This window comes from Solanum lycopersicum, chromosome 3 (assembly GCF_036512215.1).
Source record: "Solanum lycopersicum chromosome 3, SLM_r2.1".
Taxonomy (NCBI): domain Eukaryota; kingdom Viridiplantae; phylum Streptophyta; class Magnoliopsida; order Solanales; family Solanaceae; genus Solanum; species Solanum lycopersicum.
In genome coordinates this window covers 58,517,097-58,528,614 of record NC_090802.1, presented here as the reverse complement: position 1 = coordinate 58,528,614, position 11,518 = coordinate 58,517,097, and the positions used below count along the sequence as shown (strand labels likewise).

Sequence of the window (11,518 nt, the reverse complement as noted above, 5' to 3'; positions counted from 1 at the left end):
ACCTATAAATACTATTTAATAAAATTGATAATATACATTATTATTTACACCAATAATGTATGCGATTTAATAACATAATCCATTTTCCTAACAATGGCCCATTGACAAAGATCATTCACCCAAGCCTCCAATAAAAAGGCATGTTGGAGCCGTTGTCTTCAAAAATAAATTATGTAATGCAGAAATACAAATTTAATTAGATTTTAAAATAAGATAGATAAAAAATATTTTTTATCTTTTTAAAACATTATTTAAATTTTTTTTAACAATAAAAATATTTTAATAAATTTAACATACAATTAATTAATTTATTTCAAATAAATTTTGTATCAAGTCAAAATAGGATAGAGTAATAACTAGTATATATAGTAAAAGAAAGAAAAACAATGGTCCATGTTCTTGTCAAAATAATCAGTCCATTGAACCCACCATTTTTGGTTGTAGAATCTGCCGTCCACGTGGTGCAATCGTTATAGAGACTCTAACGGAGTTCTCTAACCATTGGACCACGTGTTCTTCTTCTCGAACATACTCCACTACACATGTACCCTAAAAGGCCTACGTGTCCCTCTTTTGATACCATACTCAACACTCCCTGCATTTTCATTGGTTACTACAAACCGGGCCCATCCTAAACTCCTCAACCCGATAGGTTCTGTCACATGGGGCTCACCTTAACATAGCGCCACGTTATAACATTAGCCAATCACCTCTCTACGCTGTTTCACCTCTCTTCTCCCACGTGTTAATCAATTCCTTCACACGCGTCCTCCCTTTTCTCTTCCCACTTATAAATTCATCTCCCCTCCTTCAACTCCGTTCTTCATTCATATCAATATCAAAAAATTTCTCTCAAACTTATTTTCATAACACTCCATAAATGGATGGGAGAGGAGGGTGTTGTATTGCTAGGTATGCAGGAGGTGCGTACGATATGTCAAAAGTGGATAGGATAATGCTTAAATTCAGACCTATAGCACCTAAACCAGCAGCAGCCGGTAGTTCCGTTTCCGGCACGACTACTCCACCGCAAAAATCTGAGGTTCCGGTTCGTACTGGACGGTGGAAGAGGAGGTATGTTAAGGACAATAAAAATAGTAATAATAACAAGAGATCTAGTAGCGGCGGGTGTAGTCCTACTCCTAGTCGTAGGAAAAGGAAAGCTCGGTCGGTTGAAGAAAATGAATCAAGCGCAAAAACAGTGTCTGGTGGAGAAACGGTAGTTACTCTGCCGTTGTTATCGGAGAGTCCTGAAAGGAAGGATAATTCAGTTGATGTGATGAAAAAAAATGCTCCGATCTGGTTGAGTTTTGGTGGTAACCAAGGGAATAATAGTGATAACAGTAATAATAATGGTCAGTTGCAGGGAGTGGGTATGGATCGGTCAGTTGTGATGTTTCCTCAGCCAGTACGTGTAGTGGGGTCATGGGTAAAGGTGGAAAGCGTGACAGACGCGTGGGTGGAAGGGTATGGGTTAGGACGTACGGATGAGGAAAAACTTATAAACCTGGAGCGGGACAGCTGTCCAGGGTTTATATCAGACGGTTTAAATAGAGTTAGGTGGGCCAACAAGGCATACAAGGCGATGGTGGGTGATGGGGCAGGGGAAGTGGTTGTTTGGCTAGTGATGAAAGATGATGTACGGCTGCCGGAGAGCAAATCCATGGCGGCGTTCACTTGCCGGGTTAGGGTTGTCAGGTGCGGGAAGGAGAAAAATTCATTGATTCTGCCGTGCGATGTGTGGAGAATGGACGGCGGAGGATTTGCATGGAGGTTGGATACAGAAGCCGCTCTCTCTTTGGGGCGGTAGGTAATTGAAGTAATATCAACTCCACCCGAAGGGTAAAGAAGTAAATTTGTATGCCGAACCACTAATAAAACTTTGCCACCTTGTGCCTTGTCTACGTATAGAGGACATGCAGACGACTTGCATGTGCTTTTATCAGAAGAAAAAATTGTGAATATCTTTTTAGAGTTCAGAAATGTTTTTTTTAGGTGAGTTTTTATTTTTCTTTGGTTTTTTCAAGGTGGAGTTCGGGTGGTGGCGGATTTACTTATGCCTAGTTTATGGGATGTTTGTTAGGGATACTTGTTGAAATACAGTTACTACTGGTCGTCGTAGTTGAACCAGGGAGAACATATCATGATCTGCTATCTGACTTTGGACTTTCTTTGCGTTCCTGTTTCTAATTTAACATCTTACATATTTTGTTCAACTATTTCACACAATCAATTTATCACTCTTCTTTTGGTTGTTATTTGTTTGTTTATTATACGTTTCTATGGCTTGGACAATCTTTTTTCTTTCATCTTTTTTACCATCTTTTGATTGCTAAAATTTAGAAACATTTATATGAAGACAGACCAAGAGCAGTACGAAAAAAAGTAGTACTAATCCGGAGATTGTAGAAGGAAATGAACGTGGTAATTAAATTTAATCCCGTTTAAAGTTGAGTATGATCTGAGGTTAATAGTCTCAAGCATAATAATCTGTATTAACGACGAACTGTAAATTGAAAGAATTTTAAATTAATTGTTCATACATCTCAAAGTCTAATTATGAGTATCATTAAAGAGTAGATGGACGACATGCACTGAGCTTCTTCTTAAATGGAAGTATTAAGAGTATCGGATCCTTTCACCTATTCTTTGTTTCCAACTAATAAAATTTCCTTAAATGACCGTGGTTTGAAATTTCGTCAAAATACACATGTACTCTCGTATATTCTTCCTTATTGTAAATTTTTTTTAAAAAGATAGGTGGGATATATTAAATATTTATTATTTCTGTAGTTCGAAATTATGTTATAAGTTGAAATCCAAAAGGGGGGTGGTATGTTCTCAAAAGGAATAGAGATGTGTTGTCTTTTTTATTTTTTGTGAATGGAATACGCTGCGAGATGTTTCTTCAAACTATATATCTATGTACTGCTATTATTAAAACGTGATTTGTTGTCCGTTTCTTTCGCTCAAACAAGGTTTCGCGGAGTCGAGTTCAAGTAGCAACATGTAATCACGTATCATGGGATTTATTTGTTTGAGTCTTGGAGTCTTTAAAAATATTGATAAAAATTTTAAAATGGTTATATGAATTTTTTTTAATTAAAATGGTAAAATTATTGAAGAAGTAGCGATTTTGTTCGTCGGATAAAACAAAATCGCTGCTATAATTTATTTTTTAAAAATAAATAAATTTCAAAAATAATTTTTTTTTAATTATTTTTAATAAATTATTTCGCCGGCAGCAATTTAACGTGAATTTTTTTTATTATTTATTTGTTATTTTTAAAAAAAAATTAAATGAAATGCATACGAACGTACACGCATTAAAATTAAAAATAATAAAAAATTATAATAATTTTTTTACCAAAATTGCTGTTTTGGCAGGGATTTTATTTTAATTTTTTTATAAAAAAAATAGCAAATATAATTAAAAGATTCACGTTAAATTGTTGTTGTTAAATTGTTGTTAAATTGTTGTCAGAGCAGTAATTTATTAAAAAATAATAAAAAATAAAATTAATTTTGAAAATCTTTGCCTTGGCAGCTATTTATTTTTTTTTAAAAAAATATAAATTAAATTTTACAAATCGCTGCTATATTTTGCTTTTTCGACGGATAATATTACTACTTCGTCAACGATTTTATAGTTTTGGTTAAAAAAATTTATATACCGTTTTAAAATTTTTGTCAACATTTTTCACCTTTTAAGCTCCGAACTCTTATTTGTTTAGTTATAGTGTAGTGAAATTGTTTTATACTTAAGTTGCCGTTTAATTCATTGATATGACCTCACCTTTAAATCAATTTTTAAGTGTGTGATTTAAATTAATTAATCAAAATTTTAATACATATTTTAAAAATCAAGTGAATATTTAAATTTATCCAAAGCTTCAATATAAATGTACGAATAAGATGAGAAAAAAGAACTTCTACCTAAATCATACTAGTATGCATGTTCTAGATTCAAATTAAGAAATGAAACAAGTTTGTTGTTAGATCTTATGAAAAAAGATGATTGTATGGTAATTAACAAATCATATTTATGATTCTTTAATTAATCTTTGAAAACTAATTTATGTGTAATCTAAATGTTAATTGCGCATGAGATTCCATTCATTCGTTCTTTTTTTCCATGTGGCACTTGTCAACATTTAACATTAGATCATCACGTCAAAATTGTATTGGTAGATAGTCCAAATTTTTATAGTAAAAAGCTTGCACCGTGTGTGAAATTAGGTTTTTGGCCTATTCATATCCCAAATGCTAGTTTCAAGTAAGAAGGATTGTTCAAGTCTTATAAGAAGTTCATTCATTTCATTAATCACAGTTGTAGGACTTTTGTCATTCTTTAACACCATGTATCTTCTTTTTCATCCAGTACTCTTCCACGTCAACCTGTAAAAGTTCGTTACTAAGATGGCATATGTAAGGATCAATTGTGGGTTGATGAGCGGAATCAGGATTTTTTAATAAAGAGGATTCAAAAAGTATAAAAATATATAAATAGTCTAAGAGAATTCAACATCTACATATAAACTTATTTTAACTATGTATAAATAATATAATTTTCCTGCTAGCTCCGCCCCTAATTATTTATCGAGTATGATATGGTGTCGCAATACAATTACTAAGATTATAGCCGGCGAAGGCGTGAGGCAGATCAATTGATAATTTCACATTCCCCAAAAGTGGGCCTTAGGCACTTTATCCATTTTTTTGACACTTACTCCATACATAGTCCATATAGTTGGCAGAAAACTTATCTGTTATATTTGGGCCCAATGGCATGTGTCCTTATAGGTCACGGCTCTGCTTGAGTTATAAAGAAAAAATTGAAAGACGTAACAATAGCGCGCGTATTTCAAAGTAGTATTGGTGATTCATTTGCAAAGTGTCGTTCACTGGGGAATACTTTTTGCATGCATGTACCACTCTATCAAAAGAGAGACGGCGCTGCTGAGGCGTTACTACGTGTATAGCACACATCAAACATACCATGTGCCTTTGTTGAATGCTCTTCCTTCAGGCGCCGAGCTACCTATAAGTTCAATTCGAGTTAAACTCTATAAATTGTGTTCAACTTGAATAAATATTCTTGGAGGCTATTCAACCCTAAACTCTAATTTATGCGTATAGAAAGAATACTAAATTCTCTTAAAAGACATCTCGGAAATTTCATAAAGAGATCAAGATCTCGAATACTCCACAAATTGATGGAATATTCATATAGAGATCAAATCTAAATCATCTTATGGCAGTGCGTAATATTTTTTCGCGTAGATATCGAAAAAATAATTAGGTTGAAAAAAAATCGGCTCGATTAGACATCGAAATTATGTCAATCTTAGAGTAGAATCAAGGGATCAACAGAATTGTATCCGCTATCTTAATCAGTAAAATTATGTTTCTTCATATTTTGTTTGTATGATTATTTTTTTTTCTATATATTTAAAATTTATTGTAAATATTTATAACATAATACTATGAGATAATTTATCAGACATCTTTAATGCACATGCTTATTTTTTTAACTCGGATTCCAAATGTGATTTGATAGTATATCAATTGGATCGTGTTCGTAACATAATATATATATCTTGTAAATTGAGCAGATGTCGCACTAAATTTAAGCAGGTATGCATATATGACTTAGTATATATATATAGTATTAAAGGAATAAATAGCAATTGAGTAAGAACATTACTTAGTTGACCTTTGATATCATTAGAGAACATGCAAGTTTCAATTTAAAAATTATTTGATATTATCAACGTGTATATATATATATATATATATATATATATTATTTATATTAAATTGTTTTAATAAATTAAGTAAGCCTTTTCTTATAATAATAATAATAAGGGATAATGCACAAGTATCCCCTTAACCTATGCCCGATATCCCAGAGACACACTTATACTATACTAAGGTCCTATTACCTTCCTGAACTTATTTTATAAGTAATTTTCTACCCCTTTTTAGCCTACGTGACACTGGCTTGGAACAAAAAGTCAATCATCGTTGGGCCCACAAGATAGTGTCACTTAGGCCGAAAAGGAGTAAAAAATTATTAATAAAATAATTTCAGGAGTAATAGGACCTTAGTATAGTATAAGTGTGTCTCTGAGATTTCGGAGGGGGTACTTGGACATTATCCCTAATAATAATAATAACTATAGCGTAACCATATAAGTGAACCTAAATAGAATAAAGTATGTATACCTCTTATTTGTATTTCTTATAAATAAAAAGAGAAGTTTTTAATTCAAAAATAAAATGTGACTTTAAAAAAATTATCTTACTTTACCCATCTGTTCTCAATTCCTCTTTTATTTAAACTCGATCCAGACATATTTTATAGCCGAATAAAAGAGGCATTGAGTTTTCTTTTTATCCGGTATGAACGGGTAAAAGAGTAGGTAAGATCTTTTTTAAAGTCATATGATATTATATAAAACAAAAAAAGTATGTTACTTTTAATTGTAAAATCAAAGAATCATATTTTCTATTTTCCTATGTTCTTTATCCTAGTTTACGTGGACTTTTTTTTTCCTTTCAATCTATTTGGGAAGGTACAACTCGTATTAATTATTTAGATTTATATTAAAACAATAATTATATCTTTTTATTTTATTTTAAAGTTTAAGTATTTTATTTTTATATTTTGTGAGTGATCAAAGTATTTTGCAAATGTATGGGCTTTTCGATTCGATGCGAACTACAGTGTTGCCGGTTGCGTTAGTTGACGACCTATAAAGTTTACGAAAAATTACATAAATTAATATATTTTTAATAAATAATTACTGTATTTAGTAATACTTTTAATTTATTATCATTTATAGCGATATTATGTTAAATCTGTAATATGAATTAAAAGTAAATTATGTCTGCAATCTATATGAATTATAATTGTTTTTTGAAATATATTATATTTGTTTGGTAAAAAATTGACATATTGTATTATAAGTATATTAAAATGTGTGATAAATATATTATCCATCGTTAAAACATGTATTATATTTGAATAATAAATTGTTCTTTGTAATATGTGTTAAACTTATATTACAAATGAATTAAAAGTGATCATGTGAAAAAAAAATGTTATTGCTATAAATGGTAAATATTTTTTTATTATAATATATTTATGTAAGTTTTCCTAGAGTTTATTGGCAATAAATAGTCCACTTTAAATTTTTTTGCAAAAAATATTTTTTTTTAATTATTTATTTGGCATTAAATAGCCACATCTTTTTTATTTGAAAATAAATTTTTTTCTTAATTTTCTCACTCTATTTCTTAATAGTTATGATGTCTACTTTTATTTCTTTTTTCTCTCTCCTTGTAATTTGTCAACAATTCTTTTTATGCGTAATCTTCCTTATATTTTTTAATTCTCTATTTCTTCATTTTTTTTCTCCCTCTTTCAAGTTGAGAATTTCTATCTTTTTCTCTAAAATATTTTCATTAAAGATCAATCACAACATTAACTCTTCACGGTAAGTAATAACTCAAATCATATGAATTTTATTTATATTGATTATCTGGGTTATTTTTAAAAAATTTGAAATTTTTATAATATTCTTTATCTTGTAGTTGGATGCAAGATTTTTCATTTTACAAATTATTGTATTTGTAATTTTTTGCAACGTTTTCCTCCCCCCAAAACTTAATATATCATGATTTCCTAAATTGAGATTTTCTCAATTTCTAATAAATAATTAATTAATATATTTCTGACAAGTTTTTAAAATATTGAATTTATTGATTGGATTTGATAATGAATATTTATTTTTCTCCAACAAATGTATCTAAGTTTATTAATGAATACAAACGAACACATAATAATTTAAAATTATCTAAAATTATCTAAATTTATAAATAAACACCGTTGATTGCATTCAAAAGTAATAATACAAACAACTGTATACATATGCAAAATTATAAAAATTCTAATGCAAACAAACGTATACCAATTTATAAATGAAGATGAACAAATTTATCTTGCAAATGCATACCAATATTAATATGAAAGATATTATTTCAAATAAATGTATACCAATTTATCATAAATACAAACAAATGTATACCAACTTATTATGAATACGAACAAATGTATACCAAATTATTATAAATACGAACAAATATATACAATACAAATGGAAAATAAAAAACATATTAATGCAAACAAATATACCAATTTATAAATGATTATGAGCGAATGTATCCAATATAAATATATACCTATGTAAAATTTAAAAGATATTACTGCAAAAAAATATAAATGTATACCAATTTATTATGAATACGAATAAATGTATCCAATACAAATGTATGTAATCTATTAGATAAATATTGTTTAATAGATACTAATGCAAACAAATTATACAAATTTGTTAAGAGAATGAATATGAATGGCAAAATAATTGATGAGTAATAAACTCATAGGAACTTTTGAAATAAGAATAATCATGATCAAAATACAATTTGTTAATTTTAAGAAAAAGATATAATTATAAACTATATTTTGCTAAGTTTGAGTGAAAATGGTTGGAGATAGAATAGAGATGGTATTAATTCTTTATTTATTTTTAAATATATAAAATAATTTGAAAGAAGAGAGTTTTGAATAATCTAGTTTTAAGGAGAAATAGTTGAAAGTTAGAAGAGAACTAAAATTAATTTTTTTTATTATTTCAAAAACTATGTAAAAATTTGAAAGGTGAGATAATTCTAAATAATTGTTTGCTAGTTTTAAGGAGTAATGATTAAAAGTTAGAAGAGAGATGATATTACCAATATTTTTTATTATTAAAAATAAATAAAAAAATATCGATAAGTGGCTAATAAGTGCCAATTTTTTATTTGTTTATTAATTGCTAATTAAATTTTTTATTTGTTTATTAATTACTAATTAATATTTTATGTAACACTTGTCTATTTTGTGTCAAATCCTCGTGTTATTGTTATTGTTCTTGTTCAAAGGGATTCTTAGGAAATGTAGCAATAAAAAAAAGATTATAAAATTAAAAAGACCCCATGTATATATCATTAGAAAGAAAACATAAAATTAATTACATGTGTAATCTATGCATTAAGGAGGATCTGAAAGATAGACTGATGTTACCATATCTATATAATATATATGATGTATAGTTGTATATTTCATATATATGTGTATATGACAAATAACTATGTAATAGAAATGATATACATAATGTATACAATATTTTAAAAATTGTATCAGTCCATCTTCTTCAACAAAATATTCTTTTTTTCAATTCCAACCAATTCATAACTTGTGTTGAGAACCCTACCCTCAAACTTTAGATTTAAGGCACTTTGCCTGCAATACGTATAGTTGAGGTTTTTTTGATAAACAATAATAAAATTATTTTAAGTAAGAAATTTAAATTTAATGGAAATTTTATCTAATTACCCCTTATTCAAACCATTAAAATAAACTCATGGGAGAAATTCTCAAGTATCCCTTTTCATACAAATCAAGTTCTACATGTGATTTCAAAAGTAAGCAATGTTTACCACTCCTTAATAAGGAATAAGTTTTGGATTAATTACGAAAATTCCACCTTTTAGTTAACATCATTCCCTATAAGTCTCACAAATTTCGAAAATTCCTCATTTTCGCGCATCATATTAATGTATCTCGCGCATCAAATTAGTGTATCTCGCGTATCAAATCAATGTATCTCGCGATAAGATCAATGTGTCTCGCTCATCATATTAGTGTATCTCGCACATCAGATTAGTATGTCTCACGCATTATATTAATGTATCAACGCTTATATTATTGAGTGCATTTAAGGAATTTTCATAATTATAAATTTTTAAGTGATAGATTGTAATTTTACTTTAAAACTCAAAAATACGTGATTTATGTAATTTGAATATACTTTATCTAGAACATAGAAATACTTTGATATTGCGTGCTATAATTTGAAGTTTCACAAATTTACATATATTGATAATTTCTAAAATCAATTTTCTACAAGTTTCATCATAAATAGAAGTGATAATATACACTTTAAAGGGTGTAATAATTTTTAAATTTTAGATAAATACTTAAATTATGATATATTTCAATTTAACATTTGAATACATAATAAAATATTCATGGTACTTTAATGCCCAAAATTGGAAAAGCTTCTTTAAATGTTCTAATACCCATTTTGTAAAAATATAACCGATTAAAATATATCACATCTTTAAAGTATTCACACTAGTTTTAAGAAATGGTAAAACTAAAAACATGTTTTAGTTAAAAGTGATATGTATACATAAAGAAACTATTTTACATACATAACTTGTATATTGAGCAGATAACGCACTAAAATTAAGCGTATAATTTAAGTGCAATTTTCACATATAGCAAATAAAAAATTCATATTTGTATGCTATAACAAACTTTGCATAATTGCGCTCCATAGCAAACATAAAACTGTATAATTTGCTATATATATACAATTGTATAATTCGCTGGCCTAAATTGTATAATTCGATGGCCTATTTCGCTGCAATTGTATAATTTGTTTTGCATACAGTTGAATCGAATTAAAATGTATGTATATTGCATAATTATAAGTGTATAGCAAGAAAATACATGTTTTTCTCGCTTTATACAAAAACAGAAACACAATATATACACTTCTGTTGTATAAAGCTAGAGAAAATTGTATTTCACTGCAATTGTATAATTCGCAATTGTATAATTCGTTGGCCTTTTTCTCTGCAATATTTGACGTAAAATGTTTGTAAATTGTATAATTAAGTGTAAAACACGAAGATATACATTTTTGCATGTGTATATACAATTTTCTCTCGCTTTATACAAAACAGAAACAGAACTATACACTTATGTGTATAAAGCGAGAGAGGCGAGCGAGAATGGAGAGTGGCGAACGAGATTTTTGGGAGAGAGACGCTAGCGAATTTTAGCTAATGATTTCTAAGGAGCACAATTAAATCAAAACCTAGCTATTCCATTTAATTTAGGTTATTGGTTTGCTATTATATACAATTTTCCCTTAATTTAATCCTTCGTTAATAAAATGACAACTTTCACATATAGCAAATAAAAAATTATGCTATAGCAAAATTTGCATAATTGCATTCCATAGCAAACATAGAAATTGTATAATTCGCTCTATATATATAGTTGAAGCAAATTGTATAAAACGAACTGTATAAAACAAGAAAGAGACAAAACACTTGGGCAAAAAACTGTATAAAAACGAAGTGTATAAAACGAATTGTATTATTATAAGTGTATAGAACGATTATATACAATTTGAATTTGTATAAAATGATAAAGAGAGAAAGACAAAAGAGACTTGACAAGGAATATACAATTGAATCGAATTGTATAAAACGAGAAAGAGAGAAATTAGATACAATTTGAAATTTGTATAAAACGAGAAAGGGAGAAAGGCAAAAGAAACTGGGCAGGGAAGTATTTCATTGTATAATTATAAGTGTATAGGACAAAAATATATGT

The 11,518-nt window shown here is 28.4% G+C and overlaps 1 protein-coding gene across 1 annotated transcript; it reads left to right on the top strand.

The window, feature by feature from the left end:
- The first annotated feature begins 404 nt into the window (after positions 1–404).
- LOC101267981 (uncharacterized) lies at positions 405–2,214 on the top strand. Its single transcript, XM_004236299.5, has one exon. It carries the CDS (start codon positions 881–883, stop codon positions 1,808–1,810), a length of 930 nt encoding a protein of 309 aa, XP_004236347.2. The 5' UTR covers positions 405–880; the 3' UTR covers positions 1,811–2,214.
- Positions 2,215–11,518: the final 9,304 nt, after the last annotated feature.

What these genes read in the sequence shown, in the direction of transcription:
- LOC101267981 (XM_004236299.5), top strand. Translation starts at nt 881, where the DNA reads ATGGATGGGAGAGGAGGGTGTTGTATTGCTAGGTATGCAGGAGGTGCG.